The sequence below is a fragment of the Dromaius novaehollandiae genome, chromosome 3 (genome assembly GCF_036370855.1).
Source record: "Dromaius novaehollandiae isolate bDroNov1 chromosome 3, bDroNov1.hap1, whole genome shotgun sequence".
In the NCBI taxonomy this organism is placed as follows: Eukaryota; Metazoa; Chordata; class Aves; order Casuariiformes; family Dromaiidae; genus Dromaius; species Dromaius novaehollandiae.
This window is the reverse complement of record NC_088100.1, coordinates 74,176,709-74,198,425: the sequence shown is the minus strand read 5'-3', so window position 1 is coordinate 74,198,425 and position 21,717 is coordinate 74,176,709. Positions and strand designations below refer to the sequence as shown.

Here is a 21,717-nt window from a genome sequence, read left to right as displayed (position 1 = left end):
TATAGAGACAACGTTTCATAGCACAAATATCAATTGCTAACTGTAGGTATCTTAGAGGCTGATGGGAGTATACACCACTACTTCTCTCATTTCTTCTGAGGTAGCAGAGATGATAGCATTTTGCATAATAACCTACTCATAAGAACCTTTGCTTTGGAAACGAACATCAAATCTGCAAGTCCCTTTACCAGTAAGCTATAGGATAGCCTGCAGTACGGTGGGACAAAGTCCTTTTGCCCCTCAACTTCATGCCAGAACTGTACCAGCATGAAAAAAAGATTCAAAGTTTCATTTGGCCAAAGAGATGGAAAGCCTGATGGAGATGCTGGCTGGGTAATCTAGAGACCAGGGCACTTGTGATGGAGAAGATGGATACTGTGCTTCCTGCTCTCCAGGATGCTTCTGAATTATGAGGGCTCTTTAAAATAAGGTGTCTTCAGGCACTTCATGCACTGAGCTGTAGCTCAGTGTGCAGGGCCACATTCTGGGATATGTGGTCTTGAACATTTTGGACACGAGGAGTGAATTGAGCCTAGGTTCCCATTTTCTGGGCAAACATTTTAAGCGCTGGACAATCGTACTGAAGATGAGCACTACAGCCATCACCACCTTCCCACCACCCACAATGACAAGTGTGAGCCAGCCACTTTGTCACAAAGTCAAGGTGTCTCCCCCAGGGACAACACTATGCTCCATACCCCAGGCAGGGAGAGGTGCTTATCTGAAGCTCTCCAAGCTGGAGCAGGGAATCAGATTTGCCCCAGACCTTGTGTTTTTCTATTAGGTATCTCTAGGTCACTCCTTGTTCAGCATGCAGGTGGCATGTGAGAGCTGGGGCACCTAACACAAGCTTCTATAGCCTGGTCTGGTCCCTAAAACTTACATGGATTAATTCAGTTTTTATGTGGTAATAAAAAGAAGCTTATTAAGGACCTTCTTGCTACATGCTTTGTAGCTCCAGTATTACAACTGCTGCAGGTTACATACCCAGAAATAAAGCTCTAGGGAGAAGAACAGGGACTGGGACAAGGAATTTAGGAGGCTTTAATCAGACACATATTAGGACACGTACAAGAGGACACTCATTCTTTAAAGTTACATTCCATTACCTTTGAGTGTTTTAAATATACATTTACTTATCAGGATTGATAGATATATATATAACGATCCACTACAATTACATCATAGGAGCTGCACAACACTAATGCTATGACTGCTTTCACTTGGTTGTTTAATCACTCACACGCACCATTCACTACCAGCAGGATTTTTGCATCTTCAAACCTCTATGGGACTGTCAGCTGAGCGGAGGTGTTAACTTCCATCTTTGTGCTGTTGGCCTCTGACCAGGGGCTGTGAATGAGTGGAAATCAGAGATAAGCAAGACTTAGAAGAATGAATTGTTTGTTGGAATCGCACACACACTATATTTGATACTGTAATATGCCAGGAGGTTTTTCCAGGTATCACATAATAAAGAAGGATGAAGGGGGAAAGTTTCTCTTAAGGAAAGCAGAGGTTTAGAAGTAACCTTTTAAATATCTACACTTAAATAAAGGCTCAGAACAATGATTTCCACTTTAAAATAGAAGGTAAATGTAGCACTGCTCTCGGAGCCCTCATGTTCAGCAAAGCATTTGTAGATGAGCTTATTTTTGGGCATGTGCTAAGAGGTCTTTTTATTCCCACTGGCTTCATCAAGCACTTAATATTTTGTTATGCAAGTACTTAACTGAGCACACACTTCTCTGATGGAGAAGGTGGAGAAGGGATTAGCTGCATTCTGTCTCTCCAGTACACAAACTAGGAGAGATTAAATAAAACTCAAAACAAACAAAATAATGTGGTTCTTCATCCCGTATGTAGCAGACGTGTGGAGCTTCTTGCCAGAGGCCACCGTGACTGAATGAAGCTTACACCCAGAGGAGACAGAGCAAGCACTTGCATAGAGGTCTATCATAGGTTACTAAATAGAGAAACCACAACAAGCTCTGGAAATCCCCTGAGCTAATAAATGGTCAGAGGCTGGGGGGAGCATGGTGTAGATCTACACTCGCCCTGTTCTAATTCTTCCCATGGCACCTGCTTGCGGCCACTCTTGGAGACAGGAGTTTGGGCTGGATGAATTCTTCATACGACCTGGTGTAGCCACTCTTCAAGTGAACCATTCTGTGTGGTATGACCTATGGGAAAACAGTATTATTAGCCTCACGTTAGCAATACAGGAGCTAAGAAACAGAGCTGTTAGTGATCAGTTCTCATTTACTTTTTTCATTCAGCACTTGACCATCCAAGCCCCACTTCCCTGTCAGAGCTCAACCGCCAGGAAGAGGTTCTTCGACTCCCTTCACTTCCCCTCCAATGCTGAAAATCAGAGCGCAGGACAAACCTAGTGCAGTCCTTTTACTGTGCAGCATTTAGAAACACCTCTCAGTAGTGACAACACATTTCTAATAAAAAGATTGTTTGTCTCAGTAAGCATTTGTGTTGGGTTAATTGTTAAAAATCTGAGTCAACATTTTGTGAAATCAAACAGCAGAACAGCTGTGAGCTCCATTCTGTCAGGGTCAGGTACGTACTTACACCTGCCACCCACTTGTAAGCAATTGAATGCAGTTGCTCTGGGCACACAGATCAGGCACTCTGCTGACTTAGTCTTTGGCAACACTCCTGAACACTGGGTGAAGGAGTTGTATTATAGACCATTATCGAAATGAAATAATAACCATAGTTAATCAGTGAACAGCTTCAACACATTTGTGCCAAAAAATAGGCAATGCAGGAGCTACATATGGAATAAAAGTAAAAACCAGCACAGATGCATTCATAGGAAACTGCTGCAGCTCTAATATCTAGTATGCAGGTCCAAAGGGCTCTGTCTGTGGCACACCTCAAAATTTGGTACTGCTACTTGTGTGCTGAAGAGACCAAAAGACCATTCACAGCTGTTGCAAGTAGCTGAGTGTTCTTCTGGACTTGTTCTCTTTGCTGAAGGAGGAGGCAGCCCATTAGGAAATCGCTTGAACAGTACCTGGAAGGGGCGGGGGGGGATCATTAGTTCCAATTACGTCTACAAGGACTGATAGAAAAATCTTGCTAAACTGGCTTTCAGACTCTTCAGGAGAGAGACAACCATGTAATGAGTATGACTCTGTCCGCTATGCTTTCTGCACATCTGTCAGAGGTGATCCAGAGCCATGCAGAATCATTGCACAGTTTTGTGCCTCTCCCTGCGGCGTTCTGGAATTGTAGAGGAAGAGATGAAAAGCAGGAGCTGTGGCACTGAAGTAGCTATAATACAGCTCTGGTATTTTTTAAGTCTGGAACAAGCTGCTACTGAGATAGGTTAAGGAAGTCCATGGAGATGAAAAGGTCACAAGACAGAGAATTTTTCTCAAACTTTCCGTAGTATTTGAGTTTGTTTCAAACAGCAGGAGAAGTAGGGGCAGAAAGCAAGCCGAAAAGTAGAACAAGAGTAAATGTGTACAGGTCACAGAAAATCACATTCGTGCTTAACACAGCAGAGACTGCTAGAAACTGCAGGCTTTCCCCAAGATGCTGCAGGGCTCATTCGTGTTTCCCGCCATTATGTATCCGATAAACACACATTCATTCTTTTAATTTGCAGTCCTAAAAGCTCTGATATTTAGTAGGCCTTCTCTTCATTTTTTTTTTTTTTTTTCAGGCAGGTGTATGAACACAGGAACTTAGACAACTCTCCTGGTGTTCACAATACAGTTTTCAGATACTGTTTTGCAAATGAAGTGGGAGAACCGAGTTCCAATACCTATCCTCACCTAATTCCTCAACAAATTAAGTGATTTCACTTTACCATCTTACACAGCTTGTTTGAATCATAGACTCATATAGACTCACAAACAAGTGTCCTTACCCTTTTCTAAAGGCTTACAACTCATGGTATTTGCTGGGGACACTATGGTTGCAGCAATACACCGATTTAGAACTTGTCTCATCAAAAGTCAAGTTGGAGAATGCAGCAAAGTGCTTAGGCACTAAGTGTACAATCTTCAACTTGAAATCCCTGGGACTATTCTTGTAGCTAAATTTCCACAAGTGGTAAGTGCTTTGTTTAGATCAGTTTCTATCTAAAGGGGGTGTCCCTTGAGCAGAGCCTTTCTGAATGCAAAAGAAGCAGCAGCAGATCCTCTGCCTGAATCCACTGCTAAAAAAGGAAACACAGTTTGTTGGTGTGCGTAAGCACGTCTTCTGTTTGAATTTAGTAACTTTCTCCAAATCTTTTTTTCTCCTGCTTTCTCATATGAAAAGTACATTAATAGCAGGTAAACATTCTGGTAACTACTGCATTTCTCACTAATGTTCATTTAATAGATTTTTTTTAACAAAAAATTTAACACCATGAACTCTGGATCTTTACAGTAGCACAAAGATATGACAGTTACAGAAACAGCTTCAAACCCAGCTATTTTTGCTATTTTCCTTTGCTATCCGAGCATATCTTTTAGTCTAGAATACAAGACAGCAGTTACATAAAAAGAGGATAACTACACATTCTAAGCTCAGTAATACCCCAATAAACATGGATGATAGTCATTAAAAGCACAAAAATTACCCTATGTATCATTGATAACAATTTCTGATATGCTTCTTTGTTTTGTTTTTTTTTCCATCAGGGTGCCATTGAAAGAGTTACAACATTATTGCTATTCAGTAAAGCAAAATAAGAACGTGTTCACAGCTAAAATAAAGTTATTGATTTCAGTTCCATAAGCAGAAACACATGAATAGTACAGCTCAGCATTTTCCAAAGTGTACTCAAATCATGTTCCCAGCAATCAAGAGAGACCTAATCAAATTTTTTCCTCTCAAAAATAATGATCTTGGCTGATTTTGTTAAATAGCTTGCCAAGTTTGCTGTTCCTGTGGATTTTGTTGTGCTTTTGATGATCATTAGGTTTTGAGATTTTTTTGTGTCTCACTGCAGCATTTCCTCAGTCATCCAGTCCCCATATTGTGCCTACCAACTGCTGAATGAGATTTTTTCAAAGTGCACAGAAATAACAGTGGTAACATAGCTACAGAGGTCACATTGCTCTCACCCAGGCAGCAGGCCCAGCTCACCCCTCTCCTCCAAGCCTTTCCCCAGGTTGTTGGCCATTTCACAGCCATTCTTGGACCACGCAGCTCTGCCCAGACTGCCTCATCTCCCTGTCCTCAGCCTACTTTGCAAGCCCTTGCTTTCTGTTCTCTTTCTTTCTATGTGACTCAACACCGCTGGAAAGCCAGTTGGCCACTCTCTTTGTCCCATCTCGCTGCATTGCTCCTTTCTGCAAGTCACATTTTCTCCCATTTTTGCTTCTAAATCTTTCTCTGGTGCTCTAGCAGTTACCTAGTTCTCACTTATCAAAATGTTTTGTAGTCCTTTCTGCATGAAACACTACAGAAAAACACATTTATTTTACTGCATATATAATATAGCACCTACTAAAAGTTTTAATGCTTCTGGCTTGATTAAACTCCTTTTCTGATAAGGTCGTCTTTTTTTCTAACATTTAGGAAAGGTAGAAGATGACAGAAATTCAGAGCAGCATTTTCCATTTTGAGTGCCCATAGCTGAGCATCTAAATTAAATAAACAAACCAAACTAAAAGCATATAAATTCTATTTTCAACAGTGCTGAGGATACACAATTATGAGTGCTTTCTTTAATCTTTGAAGAACACACTGAGACCCTTGAGTGCAAATTGCTATATATAGCACCAAAAAATTAGGAAAAGTCTGCCTGAAGATGATGGCATCTGTTCATGAATCCTTATTTCCAAGTGAATAAGATATCCCAGTTGGGAAGAATGCCAGATCAGAGTCCCAGTTCTTAGAACTAGACCATATGTTGCCTGTGACTGCCATCATACTGCAACACACACACACACACACCCAAGAAAGTTTGGAACATGGACAAGTAACTCCATGTGAAATTTGAACTGATCATTTAGACCATATTAACATAGAGTTGCAAAGTACCTGAGATAATACCTACAGAACTTCTCACTGGCACCCACACAGTCATTGTGGGGGGAGACATCGAGAATAACAATTGTCCCATCCGGTCAATTGCTGACTGCAGACTGATTTAAGTATCATTAACATAATTTTAAGAGACAGAATAACTCAGGTAAAGTGAGAGGAAATGATTTAATCCATTTCACCTGCAGAGTCAGTGACAGAGTTGGGTGCAGGACCTGTCTTGTGTTTTCCAGGCCACCCTCCTCCTGGCTGGATCCCACTGGGTCATCTAAAGCTTCTGCAAGATCGAGTTTAGCTCTCATTGGAGCACCTTGGACACCCACACACCATCATTCCTCTGAATTTGGCCAGCTCTGCCAAACTTGGTGATGATCTGAGTGATGGCATTCAACAATTAACTAACTGGTGTCAGAGCCACTATTACTCACAATTCAATTTTTTCAGTTCTGGGGGTCTGCCTTTAAGCACAGGTGTTGCATAGAAAAAAAGTGCTAAGAGGCTATGCTTTTGCAGCAAGATACATCTTATATTTCTGTCTGATGGTAAAGACTCCATAGGGACATATGTTTGTCTAGACTTCCATTTGGGGTTGTCATTTAAGCACATTTTAAGAGCTGTCCTTCCCATTACTTCTTCTAAAGCAAAGTCTCATTGATCCTACTTCAAAACACAGCCTATATGCAAGGGACTTATTTGACTGCCAAACCACAGTGCACTGACAGCCAGTTTTGTGCTCTTAAAGCACCTCCTGCTAAAGTTCACTCCATGAGTTGCTTGCCCAATACAGGGTGTAAAGCTGGTCTATGTTCTTGAGAACTTATCCCTCCATATTTCTTTCTTTATACCATTAAACATTGTAGCTGCATTTTAAACCTAAATAGTTTGGTAGCATCCCTTTAACTGGTTAGTGAACTTTAAATAATTGCCATATTTTAATCTAACATACTGATTATCTTTTCAAGTGAGTTGTGGTGTTTGCTATCTCACTCCAAAATACTTTTCCCTTTGGCATTAGCTATGATTTTATTGTTTATTTATGTATTTCTTCCTTTTTCCAAATACAATCCTTATACTCATTCCTTAATCTCTATGTTTATATATTTTATTGAGTTTTCAGATTGTATTCATTTTCGGCATTTGATTTGTTGCAGTGACTTTGGGCTCACTGTCCAATTCAAACATGGCTGCTTCTCTTGGATGGCAGCCTGAATGTTAATTATTTCCCTGCTGAAACTGCATTACCAGAAAACAAATTTGTTATAATGGCATTAAGTAAAGACCACAGAAACCTGCCCAGCATTAGAAAATTTTTCTTGGCAGCTTTTTTATGCTGTTTCCTCACATCATCTAAATCAAGAATGAGATACTTACTATTTCACCAGCTCATGAATAAATAGGCCTTCTATTTTCCTTGATGTAAATATAACATCAGCACTGAAGTAATTATCAAATCACAGACATTACCCCGCAGTCTTTGTAAACTCAGATCTCCCAGTTAAGACAATATGTTTTAAGCACAAAAAGGTTGAGTAATATAGTACTCAAGTTTATAACGTTACCCTTCTCATTTTACCGGGTATGATAGTTCTTATTTCTTTATCCTGAGACAAGTTTTGATATGTAAGAAAGGGTTAATAGAATACTCACTAGTTTATCTTTACAAATATGACAGTGTTTAGCTACAAACCCTTCCTAAACTAGGCAAGACTGGAATGAAGTATCTTGGGGTGAAAGACCTGAGCAAGAGGAAAAAATATCTAATTAAGAATGAACACCCTATAGGTGCAATGTTAGTATAACTGAAGGGCCAACATGTATTTTAGTTGCTTATGTCAGAACTAGGCAATTATGCTAATATGTGGAAATGTCATTGCCCTTGAAAAATTTCTTTTCCTTTGTTAATTTAGCAAGAAGGTTAGTTATGAAGTAATATGGTTTGATCTTGCTGCTGCTGATGTCATTGTGTCACTGGCCATGAGAAAAAGGATTAATTCCTTTATACTTCCACTCTTTGAAAGACTGCTCCCTTGGAACAGCCCCTTTCCCTTTAAGCTATATACATGTAGAAAATAAAATTTTGAGAGTGGGATATTTTTAAAGAAATAACTGCAGAGACATTAACTTAACTCTGAGAATGTAAACATTTAGTGTTAGTGACAGTCATCTAAATCCTGTCCTCTGTTATATTAATCCAATTCCATTTTAGCTAATGGCAGCTTCATGTCCATTATAATTTAAGAGGTTAGGACTTACTTGCCAAATATAGGCTTTCTTAGTAGCTATTACACTCCTAAAGATTTCTTCACAATTTCCCATTGCACAGTCCCAGTGTACCTTTTTTAAATGAATCATATTAAGTTTGGTTTCTTTTTTAAGTCTACCATTGAAACCTCTCACTGCAATTTAATGAGGAAGAATTAAAAAAGAGGTCATGAAGTTATGGCATGTTTCTTTGACTATGTCAAACCAAAATTTTCTTATCACTTGCAGTCCAGTAAAGTCAGTATGTAATCTATAAACTAGAACTGAAAAAGTCCATTGCAGTATATAATGGAGTAAGTCCGACTTTTTGCCAGAAAGACTTTATTTCCTAATGTACATTTTCTGGTGTGTTGTGTGTTCTTGTTTTAAACAGGAGTTTCATTACTTGTTCCTGCACAACCCATAGCTTAGCTTTTCCCTTTAGGTATCTTTGCCCAAAGAGGGTTGGCTGGCAGTCTCAAATTGTAATTCCACCCCAAAGCAGAGACAATGTCTTCTGTATTGTTCTGTGCAGCACATGGAACTCAGTTCACAGGTATGAGATTTTAAAAAAACTGTTATATACTGTTACCACACCTGCAGTCCCAACCACATCCAGAGCTCCACTGTGCATGGTGGTGTGCAAACAGAAAGGGAACACTGAAAGCTTACAACATATGCAACTAGGGCAGACAACAAGTGTCAAAGGGACCAAAAGCCAAAGCATGAAATAACAAATACGGAGTAAGAGAAAAAAAGTATCTACCAATCCTGCCAGCCAGCCCAGTCTCCTTTCCACCACACTGCACTGCCTACCTAAAAATCTCACTCAGGTGATTTTCATTAGCCACTTTCTGATGTCAAAAGGAAAAACACTCATGAAACCACACTGCTCAAATCCCAACCCATCCCATGCAGGGATGTTTGTTACAAAATTATGCTTAAGAGCTAAGAATGCTTAGCTCCAGTGTGTAGCCTTGGGAAAGAATATATTTTATTGTTTGGCCTCATAATGACATTGAGATATTCTAAATGGAATTATGAATGGTCTCATTCTAATTAGTAAATTCTATTTTCTTCTGCAGTTTAACAAAGGTAAAAACCTGCTATCACAGGCAGGGAATACCACTATGCTCTTACTAACAGAAAACAATTTCCCCCACCTGATACTTTTCAATGATAGGTTATCAAAATATTTGCATTTGGTTTCCCTTAGTGGGTGTGTGTATTAATTTGACTTCTTGGGTACACTTTAAAATAACTGCTACTATTCATCTGTTTCTAATTCTCTCTATAGGCCTTATTCTGCTCTAAATATCATAGCATTTTTATGACTAGACTAGCAAGGAAATATACAAGGATATAAAGCACAAAAATGTCTTCATCCTTTTGCCAAAATTGCATAAATAGCCTAGTATGTGGAAACAGCTAATGATCCCAGCAGCATAAGAAAATATTACAAATTAGAATACTAATAGATGAGCTTTAGATGCAGACTTCTCATGTAATTATACAGTCATAAAAATGGAATATTTTTATGTGGTTGCTTTTTCTATTGCCTAGCCTCTTGCAATAATTTCTTTAGCATTTAAATTCCTGGTGCTTTCTAGCTGTATTCCACAGATAGGGCTTTGAATGAATGTTAATTGACAGGGCAGCCTTCAATGAGGAAGGCAAGAAGGTGGCAATGAAAAAAATACATATACTACAAATAGGTACAAAGGTACCACGAGCCATGGGAAGTCTTTGCATTCTTTGCTAACGTGTTGTTGGCAAGTTTTTTTTCATGCATGTCATCAGCTAATACAATCTATATATGATAAAGCCCTCAGCAGCCTAGCAGATGAGGAAACCAAAATGACAATAAACAGTGAAGTAACGACCCTGTGCTAAGGCTCCCTTGGATGTGTGGCTTCTACATCATTTGAATTCCTGCCCTACAAGAGATGGAGCAACAGTCGGCTTCTGTTGCCAATAAGATCAGAATTAGGGAATAGCTGTTATGGCACAGCTGTGCTTACTCAGTCACATACTTACTCGTGTCGTGTTACGCACTGCTCAGTCCCAAGAGCCCTGAAAAAGAGATACCGTTAGCACTGAAACAACTACAATGTAAGGACCAAAACCAGAAGTACCTGTCCCAACATATATTACTAGCTGCATCTGACAGAAAGGGCTATCAGAGATGCTTTCAAACACATTTTAAACTTGGGGTTTCAAATATATCTCAACAGAACTGCAAAATTTATGCGAGTTCTACTTTCTTCTTATGCCATCCTCCTTATGCCATCCTCCTCATCTCAGTGCTTGCTTTTTGAGGCACACTGTAGCACAAGCTTACCATTTTTGCTTTAAATTCAGTCAAAATGGAGTAACTCTTGGGTGTTCCTGGGAGATCAGCTGTAACTCTGAACACTTACCCAAGAGCCCAGCAGCCAGAGAGCAGCACTGACACACTTCCTCTGGTTTGCATGTCCAACTAGGAGAAACAACCCCTTCTTTTGTTCCTCAGAGATACCAGAGGTGCCGTGTCCATTTTATACCCACACATCTTTGCTGTGCCCCGTCTTCCTAGATTTCCTTGGCAACAACCTGTCAAAACTGACACAGCATAGGAAACAAGAAATAAGACAGTTACTGTGGTAACTGGATGGTCCCACCTCTATATACAAATATTAATCATGGCACTTTTTGCTATTTGTGAAATTGGAGGCAAAGACATAAGATAACATGGACTGCTGTAATTGTCATGATGTTTTTATTTAATTGTGATCTTTCCTCATCCACTTTTTAAACGGGCAGCATTATTTCAAAGCAGAAAAGAGAAACAAAGCCATGATCAAAACCAAACATTTAAAATAATTTAAATTAACATTTTTCCTTTTGAAGACAATTGAAGTGTAAGATAAATAAAACACTGTATTGTATAATGCTGGATATTCTCCATAAACTGTTCATATCTAACAGTTTCTCCATTAAATGTTCAGATGATCAATATATATCAGCTGAACTACTTTGGCATTGACTAAATCTTTAGAGGGACAAGTTGTTTGGCTGAAAAAAGTGAGATTTCACTGAAGAAAAAACCTACAGAAATTATTTTCTTAACATTTATGCATCCTTAATGCTCAATCCCCTCTGTTTCTTGGGGAATTCCTCCTCAATCCCCTCTGTCTTGGCCCTGAACTACAGCAAACTGGTTTTATCTGAGCAGGGCTGGAAGCTGTTGGTGCCATTGCTCAGTTTAGCTAAGGGACTGAACTGTTAGAAATCATTTACAAAGCCAACATTAGCCAGCTGAGGCTAAGCTCCTGAGAACCCCTCTATAGAGCTGCTCTTTTGCTTCTGTAGGGTATATTTATTCCCTCCATCATGGAGATAGCCTAGCATTAGCTTCACTAGGCTAAATCTAGTATCTGTGAATATCCACACACTGCGTGCCCAAGAACAAGAGACTCTTGCTGTAGTAAAGAAATTCACCTAGGTCAACAAAACACAGGTTGTGGCTCAGAATTTCAGCCTGGTTCTTGGTATCACAAGAACTGTATCTAAAAGCTCATCAACCAGTTTCTCCTGTATATTCTATTTTATTTTAGGGGTTACCATTTAGATTGACATAGCACCTAGAGATCCCATCATACAACACTGCAGAGACCAGAAGAGCAACATGTATCTTTGACTGAGAGACCTCACAGTCTAGGATAATGCAATAAACACTAGTTCTGTCTTGCAATAGAGTAAATCTGCATAAAGAGAACTGTCTCCTCTTTGCACGCCACATCCCAACCTAACTTCAATGTTATTAAAGAAAATAGTTATAACTCATAATATTTAACATTAACTCTCCAGTAAACAAGAGAGAAAAATTTAGTTCACTGCATAGACATTAGGCTTGTGTTCAAGAAATAGAGTTGATAAATCCATTTCCTTCTGATCTTTCTCATTAATACAATTTCTTTATAAAATCACTATAAAACACTCCAATAATGCACACTCGACCCAAAATACCTGAGCAGCTTTGACTATCAGCTCCCTCCTAACCTGAATGTTGATCCAGTCAACCTTTGTATCTGTGTTTCAGGGAGCGCCTTCACTTTCTTGTCACTGCAATATTGCCAACTTTCATTTTTCTCTCAAGTCTTCTCTTATTTAGTGTCTACCCTAAAAGCTCAGTTCCTATAGGCAAACAATTACATGAGAATCTTTGTCTCAGAGTCTCCACCTTTCATACTTGCAGCAAAAGGCTTGAAAGCATGAATCATACCAGCTTAAAAAAGGCAAATAAAAAAACACTCAGAGGCATTTTTTAGTAAAATTCTCAAGGCATTTAAGACAAGCCTGTAATCTGAACAGGAGAGACAGGAGTCTGACTCATGAATTCTAAATCCTTGGGGTTGACATGTAAAGATCCCTCTTCACTTCCCTTCTCCTCTTCTGCTTTTCTAGTTTTGAAGTTTGCATGAGGAATGAAGATGTCCAAATTTCTGGTAGAAATCATCTTCAGCACGAATCAGAGCTTCCTCATCTATGTAAACAGCTGCTCTCCTGGAAGCCACAAAGTACTGCACTTTCCGCAGGCTCCATCCCATCACGTACTTCAGCCAGCCACAGACAGCAGCTGTCGACCTGCCAACACCAGCGTTGCAATGAACGTAAACAGTGTGTCCATTCTCAAGTAGCCCATGCAAGAGGCAGACAGCTTGGGGCAACATCTGCATTCTTCCTGAGATTAAAAACAAGACACATTCACTTGCATTTGAGGAAGTTACACTCCTCGTTGAGGTTATGTCTGTACAGCCCGATGCACTGCAAATCGCAATGGCAAGCAAAAAATGTATTAAAGCTAGTTTCCTTTATCACGCTGGTAGGGAAATGGGACCTATGTAGGTCTATGTGTCTACATAGGCTTTCTGGAGAACCAGAAACTGAGTATCTTCCTAAATAAGCTATGAACAAAGTTTTCAAAAGACACTGTGATTTTGAACGTGTGTATTTCCAAACTGAAAAGGGTTTGATTTTAAAATGTCTTAGGCACTGGATAGCCAGAGGTGCTAATGTCTTCTAAAAACCTGCTGTATTTTACCTTTTTTATGACTTTCCACCCTAATGTTTGTTTCTTTTTGCACCATAAGTCCAGATAACACAAAATCCACATAAATGGCCAAGTCTTTTCCAAAAATACATTATGATTAACACTAAGTGTGTGTGGTATATTCATTTTCACAGGACTGAGATAAGGCAGCAAATTATATCAAACAGCACATCTTATATAGCACTAAAGTTAGAAAGTCAAAAGTGAAATGTTTTTAGCACGAGAGGTTTGTGAAGCTATTTAGGTACTGCCACTTTCCAAAACCTTTTAACGAAGGTCAACAGTTTAGTAATAATGAGGGAGGGAGAATGCAAGAGTATTTTCCTTTAGAACTCAACACCATTACTATTCAATTATCTATCAAGCATGTGGTTAAACAACACAGAACAGAACAGTCTTTCACTTCCAAAGGGATGAATATACCTTGTTTCCAGGTCTCTTTCTCCCTGTTGCGCTGGGAATTAAAACTGCAAACATCAAAGCCTGACTTTTCCTCATGGCATAGATGAGCATGGACGTTAAGACCTTTCAAATCCCTGTTTTAAGGTTTACCTGTCTTCCCTGATGTTCTACCACTGTTATGACAGTTCTCTATTTGTGGCAGCAGTATTTCACTCTATTGAAAGTATTCTAGTTTGCTGATAGGCTACTCACACAAAAATAACATATTTTCTAACCTGCTGGTTGAAAACAAGATTTTGTAAGGGTTTTAGCTGAGCTGATGGAGGAATTAAAAAATAATAATTTATGTTATAAAATAATGTGCTATGTGTATCCTAAATTAATTGCGAGCCATTATATAAATGACCATATAGAGATTCCTCCAACTGGGATACTATAGAGAAGGAAAAATGGCTTTTGGGGGGAAGCGAATGGCAGAGACAGATATACAGTGCTGTCTCTCCATTTTAAACCAGCAAGGGTACCAAGCTGTCTTGTTGTGCAAGCTTGCAGTCTTCCACCTACACAGCATATTTTCATTATACAGGCTGAATTCAAGCTGAAAGCAAAAACAGTCAAGCAGGTATCAATGTCAGATGGCTTTAAACTCAAACACACATCTACTGCCAGCTATGGAGTACTACAGATGGCCTCTCCACCTACAACCAGGTATACATAATTTGTTACAGACAACACTCAAAAATTACACCTTGTGCTCTAGCTGTATTTTTACACAAAATTTACACAAGAAAACAAACAAGGAAAAGACAGATTAGTAACTCAAAGGTTTTGCTACTGCTAATTTAGCTGCAAGACTGGTCTCAGCATTACCTTCAGTGCTCATGTCTGGGGTTGGCATCCAGACATAGGCAAGACCTTCCTCTTTATATAGTTTCATGAGGATTTCAGGGCTCATGGGTTCTGGGTAGCGGTTGCAACCCCAGGAATTCTGCACAATATCCCATTCGGTCTGGAAGTTCATTATAGCTGTAATACCCAACTCGTGTTTTAGCTTGACAGTCACATGCTCCACCTGCCGAGGGCAACTTCCCAGCCAGATGTTTGGCAGAATTCTAGCATTGAAAAAACATTGTAGTGGATTTGATTAAAATATCTTAACAAAGAAACTCACAAATTAAGTGGCATTCTAGCTCAAAACCTGCTTAGCATCATCACATGAACACTGTTAAGCACACTCTTTTCACGTCATGCTATAAACAACTACTTATTTCATTACAGTTTGGTTGGTAAGTTTGATGCTGAGGATCAAATTCCTAACCTACCACAAAGGGCCAGATACTCTGAGAAAAAGTTCAGCGCATAATTAATAGCACACATCTCAAAGGCATCCATCATTAGTCTTGCAGTGGAAGCTTACTAACATCACAGATTAGAGTAAGAAAACTTTGAAGACTTATGCAATTTGCACAAAAAAAAGAGACCTAATTGATTCATGTGATCCAAAACCAAATTACTTTAGTAATAAGTCAAATGCATAGAATTCTTCCAGCTTTGTAGCTATCATTGTAATGGGGAAAGTAGACAGAAAAAAAAAGCTTAAGCCAACCTTCTATGAGAAAACTCAAAAATGAATAACCATCTTCCTCATTTTCCTCTGACCTTGTGGAGTCCAGTAGATACCAAACACAGAATTACAATATATTTCTAGTTCTCTTGAGGCTTGAAGAACCAGAATTTTTGCAAAAAAACTTGAGATACATGTAAGCTGGAGTAACATCCATATTTCTGGAACTTACCTAAATCAAACCTCCATACTTCTATGTTTTGCCCATGATTAATTATCATTAAAACCACCATAATCTCGGCAGACTTTGACATAAAAATAAACTGAAACATTAAGAGCATTTTTTCAAATTGAGATATTTACTCCACACACGGAATTAAGCTGATGGTATCTAAAATGGATAATTTACACATGCAAATTACTAGTGGTCTACTTAATTGGTCTTTTGTATGCAGAAATGTCTTTTTTGAACATGCAAACCACAAACTAAACAAAACACACACATACAAGAGTACACACAACTTTACAAACATTATTCACTGCAAAAAAAAAGAACCCAAACTACAATGAAAGCAAGCTCTTCAGAAATAAAATGTCTGTCATGCATTTCCTGTATTTTTTCTAATTTTAATCACAGCGACAAATGGGGGAATTTTTATTTTATTGAGAAGCAGTTACTCATATAAACAGCCCTTAAATCATCAGGTAGCTATGTCCATTTGATAGGGCTATCACAGTAATAAGTGCTTACTAGCATTTAATTAAGCTCTGCAATTGACAATGATTAAATCCTGCTACATTACTACTGAAAGATTGCCATAAAGAAAAGTTCACTCCACAAATTACCAATTACCAATATTTACTGTATTTCAGCTATATCCACAATGAATGATGTATCAGCTACACAAACACAGTCTTTGGCACCTGTTTCAGTGAGGCAAAGAACTTGATCTTGGTATAGTGTAACCAGGTCCCAAATTGCTGGATCACAGAGTGAATAAAATCCTGATAATTTGAGCAAATAGATTACACAGTGACTAGATATATGTTAAAATAATCAATTCAACCATGTAGCTATGAATGTGAGGTCATTTGAAGAAATCTAATTTAGTGTTTCACATCCATGTCCTGGTCTAGATTATCACAAGTATACTTCTCACTGTTAATAGAAAATGTACTTATTCCTAAGCATTAAGAAAGCTTTAACCCTGGATCTCAGAAATTTAAGATTTACACCTTAAAGTCATCTCCTTTGTCACTTTGCTTATAATCCTAAACATTGCCTTTCTAAAGGAGAGATGCCATAGAAAGAAAGGAGCTTGAATACATAGGCGCTGACTTTCCTAAGCTACAAATTAAATTCAGTTCATTCATTAAGGAGTATCAGTACTCAGTCAACAAGTGAACTCCACAGCACTCTGAAGAAAACCATATAAAGCACAACAGTTCTGCATTATCACTATGTTCAAGGCACAAGCCCACATGCTGGTACCGGAAGGGAGCTTCACAAAATTGCCCTGAACTTAGCATAATCAACTAGAAGATTCCCACCGATCAGAGAGGCCTATGAACAGCAAAGGCCCACTGCAGCAGCTCCATCATTGTCTCACTCCCTTTTTGCTAGCCCTACAGTAAATCAGCTCCTAATCTGAAAAAAAAGAGAACTGTCAGACTGCTTCCGCCATAGGAATCTGTCGCACTGGTGCAAGTTAAAGTGCCCTTCAGACTCTTGTGAGCGACTAGAGGTGAGCAGTGCCCACAGCACTCAATAGCCATGAGAGAAAAATAACAACATTGTTCATACCTTGCAACAATACAAGAATATTCTTTCAAGAACAACAACATTAGCATCCTTCCTTCAAAGGGTTTCTTGGAGACTCATACATATGTAATTCTCTTGATGTTCTGGGAAACAACCAATACGCTAATACCGTGATAGGAGAGCAAAAGCATGTACTCTAATGTTTGACTGAATCAGGAGTGACTAAAGCATTCCTGAGATAAACAATATTCTAGGTAGTATTCCAGGTTACGAATAAAGCAATGCCTTACAATTTTCTCTCCAAAGATTATTTAGGGGGTGAACATCATGGCTGCACTATCTGCAAGATCACTAGCTTATACACTATTTATTTATTCTGTTTTTGTAGCATAAAAGATTTTGTCCATTATGAGACCTCCTGTATTTAGCAATAGTAATCACATTTAGTGAACAATCTGATGCGTTTACTAAGTTTTTATCCCTGTATTTCCTGGTAAGCAATCAGGATAGTGGCTGTATTCAGAGAATGACTAAAACTACAATTGTCACCTGCCTATATTTAGGACAGACAACTCATGTGAATTAACTTTCTGATCAGCTCCTAGAATTTGGCCTTTGACAGGATCAAAATGCTGTCTTGATCTTTGTCTTCAAGACCACTCCTCACCCACCTGTAATGACTGCAAAGTCTTAATATTGCTTGACTAAGTTTAACTGTTCGTTCCCCAGGAAGAAAGTCCATGCACAAAACAGTAGTGCAGAGTTGTCTTATTGACCAATTTATTTAAAAGATATGTGATAATTTTACTGTATTGTACCTATACTTCCATTTGGCTTTTTCTGGTTCATACCTTTACTTTGTTTTACATCAGAAGAAAAGGATCAGTGCAAATTCAAGTGCAGAAACTGATGAAGAGTTTAGCAACTACATTTTTTATGTTGACTTTGATAACCCTACTTCAGGCTTTATTGTGCTGAAGACGAGGAATCATATATATTAAATAAAGCTAGAAAGTGGTAATTTCAGTTTTACATCTCTCTCTTACTTTAAAAATGTGATTTTTAGTTTTCTTTTTCCAATGTGGTCTTGCTTCTTTAAGTTGCTACTGTACTTCACCAGGCAACTAGATTTTGGAAAGGACAGTATTTGGCATGAGAAAGAGTCATGTAATACTGCTTTGAGCTGTCCAACAGCTGCTGCTTTCCAGCTCATATGTTTTTTTTCCAGCAGTAAATTAAGTGATCCCTACATACAGTTCAAAAAACAGTCAGAGATTGTGTGTGATTGGTAAACCTATAATCATTTAACTCCTTCCATATTCCCCAAATATAGGGGAATAGGATGGTGTTTCAACAAAATTCTACTCAGAATTCTGTTTTAACAATAAAAATAGCACTTTTTCATTATACATGGCAACTCCCTATGTTAGGACAGTAAACTATGCTTGGTCTCAGAAGACCTGTGGTCAGTCCAGTCATGGCAGTATAGCAACGAAAAAATCACCTAGAGTAACATCAAAAATATTCAGCTAACTTGGGACATTGAATCTTGTATCCCTTCTAAAAGTCCTTTCTTTAAAAGCTACTTTCTGCAAAGTTACTTTCAGCCCTGTGCTTCAGTTACCCGTCAGTAGCCTGGAGATAATATTTACCTACCTCAAGGGGACATCTTGGGATTAAATGAGTAAGTGAAGCTCAGATCTGTGGTAGCAAGGACTAAATGTTTACTGACACAGGTGTCTACTCTATTCACTTGACTTTCACATCCCAGACTGAAGACTGACATGTTAAGAATCCGCCTTTTGACTTGTAAACTGAGAAAACCAACAAAAATTTATCACTAACAGACAGTAAATACAGAACACTGAAATAGTTACTTGGATGGTTATTTTCCAGCTGTCATCACAACTTAAATTATTTTTAATGATGCAGATATATATCACACTTGGTTACTTCCCCCAGGACCCTGCACAGCCTAGATTAAATTATAACAATTCACTATGAAGGCATCTAAAATAACAAATTCATTCCATTTAATCAATGCATATGCAAATAGTCTTCCCATCCATAAGAAGTCAATGAGTCTGAGGCAATGAAAGATTAGCATTGATTTTCTTTTATGGTGCAGATTGTCGTTTTTTTGCTAGAAGAAATATTCCTCAAAGAATGATACACTCTACATTTCAATCTTAGACCTCCACATATAGTACAAAACCAAACCAGCAACTGTAGCTTAAGGGATCTGATTCACAGCAAGGGTGACCTGCCTCAGAGGAAATTACCAAGTTACTGCATCTAGCTGTCTACTGTACTGCCATAACACAGATGTCTACACTGCCTCTTAAGCAGCTCCTCTATTACTTTTGCTCATAATGGTTTAAGGCAAACTGGCACCAATTTCAATTTTCCTTAAAATGCTGAGCTGTGAACAGGAATAACTCAGGTACTCTTTCAATATCAGTTCAATCAACAGTGTAGTAGGACCAGCCATCTTAAAAACTCTCCTAAAACCAGTCAACCTTTCTAAGGAGTCACAGTTGTTATAGAAAAGGATTGGATTCAAGCCTTTGGGGAACACATTTCCTTAGAACATCCATCAGACACAATATTTCAGAAGTCTATTTATCTCTGTAATTGTCAGCTTTAATCAAGAAAAAGGACTTTGCCAAACTAAGGTATTTTTCACTGATTATTGGCAAGAGAGTGATTCATCAACCACTCTATTTGTTTATATTGATAATATTTTTGACCAAGGTCCAGCATATTATTTTAAATGAAAAGTGATGGATTCATCTTTTAGTGCCAGCTCAAGACATAGCTTCATGTTAAAGCTTCCAATTCACTGCAGCTGGCTGCACAACAGTCTTCCTTAGATCCCACTAAAACTCTGATGACAGAAAGATGAGTACTAATATATACATATAACAAGACAGAGCAATTTAGCTGAAACAGCAAAAAAGACAATTAAAAAGGCTGTGTCCTCCCTTAGGGCTTTTATTTCCTAAAGGTGTAGCATGCAACTACAGCTACATGTAACTTGCAGCAATGCTTATTTTGCATTCCCAGAAGAGCAACATATATAATTCAGGCTGATTTACCTCTGGCGTTTTGTGGTGCTTGTATGAATATGGAGTGTTTCTTGTACTGAGGAAGTGCTATTACCCTGATGCGAGTATATGCAAGCATCTGGAGGGGACTGTAGGCCAGAAGTGTAACTCAGCCCTGTGACTAGTGGAGACTACTTCAAACTGCAGAGCATTCCTATTTCTTCCCCTGATGACACAGGAATAGGAATTGGTTCAGAATTTTCTGATAAGGTGGGTTTTTGATGGAAAATGTTGATCTGTCTGAACCAAAATCTTGCATTGAAAGACTGCATTGTTTTAGTTTAAATTTAAACTGTGAAAAAAATTCTTAGTGCAAAAACTAAATGTCTGATGAGAAATAAAGAGAGACGGGGGATATCAGCAAAGAATTCCTACCTCTCTTTTCCTATCTTTCATTTCACATAAAATAGACTTCCAAAAGTATTGATTTGGGCATATTTATAATGAGAACATAGGAAACTCCATCGGCTGTAGCCAGGATCCTCCTCTACTTTTTCTCTGCCCTCTGACTTGTGACATGACACATTTTAAACAGTGATACTGCTGGATTATGATGAACCACAACTATCATCCTGTATGTGCTCCTTCCTTTGCCATTGACTTTTTTTTAACAACAAATAGCAGTTTATTCTTGGATGCATGCCTTCTCTGAAATACTAAATTAGACATCTCTTCTGGGCCTTCCATGCTCTTTTCTCCTGAATTTATGGGAGAGTGAACGTACTTGCTAGAAGTTTTTGCTAGAATCCAGGTAAGATGACTGTAACTTTGTCAGAGAGCAATCTAGAAAAATGACTTAAATTGCTACCTAATATCCTGAAATACCTTTTTAAACAGAGAGGGATTTTCGAGTGACCAAATTCTGCTCTCCAGGGGAAGATTAGAACACTTTCAAATACTGCTTGATACGTACAGAGATTCAGAAATATTTTCCTAATGTCTAATATGAATAGTCTGTGATCACAGTGACTTCTTGTCTTCTCCACAATGGACACAAAGAAGCAATTATTTCCTTCATCTCTGCAAAATCCTTCTATGTATCAGAAAATTACTAATACATCCCCCTTCAGCCTTGTCTTCTTTACACTAAATGAATCAAATTATTTCAATCTTTCTTTGCTTGTCATATATTCACAACATTTGATCCTTCTTGTTTGCCTTTGGACTCTCCAGCTGGTCAACATTTTTCTCTAAGATGTTATGCCCAATACTGGAGAGAGGTGAAGCCTTACCATTACTGAACAGAAGTGAAGATTACTTACTTTTTGTGCCTCAAAGGCTATATCCTTATTTATAGTTCCCTGCTTGTCCTTTTACAGCATGGCATTGCTGACCTATATTCAACACGGAATTCTGTCTTGAAGTTAAGATCTCTCACAAAAAACTAGACTGCCCAAGGAGAGAGCAAAATCTGCCTGAAACACAGATTTATCTAAGATTCTATTGGTCACAGCTCCCAGTGGTATCAAAAGAAATTAGAAGAATATGCAGCACAGGAGAGATGAGATTCACGGTTGACAAATGCATATCAGTAGTACCTCTTGGA

At 38.5% G+C, this 21,717-nt stretch overlaps 1 protein-coding gene across 12 annotated transcripts in view; it reads right to left on the bottom strand.

Annotated features, from left to right (window-relative positions):
- Positions 1-1,018: 1,018 nt before the first annotated feature.
- EPM2A (EPM2A glucan phosphatase, laforin) overlaps positions 1,019-21,717 on the bottom strand; it is a 57,633-nt gene continuing 36,934 nt past the window's right edge. The window contains exons 3-7 of one of the 12 annotated variants that reach the window (XR_010388439.1): positions 14,609-14,850; positions 12,253-12,967; positions 10,282-10,845; positions 2,083-2,183; positions 1,019-1,353 (exon numbers count right to left, since the gene is read on the bottom strand). Coding sequence is in view for 2 of the 12 variants with exons in the window: in XM_064509194.1 (XP_064365264.1) it covers positions 12,687-12,967; positions 14,609-14,850 (523 nt within the window). In the remaining 10 variants the exon portion in view is untranslated. Of the gene's footprint in view, positions 10,846-10,983; positions 12,968-14,608; positions 14,851-21,717 lie in introns of those variants that run through there. The other 11 variants (XR_010388437.1, XR_010388435.1, XR_010388438.1 and 8 more) reach the window with 11 other exon arrangements.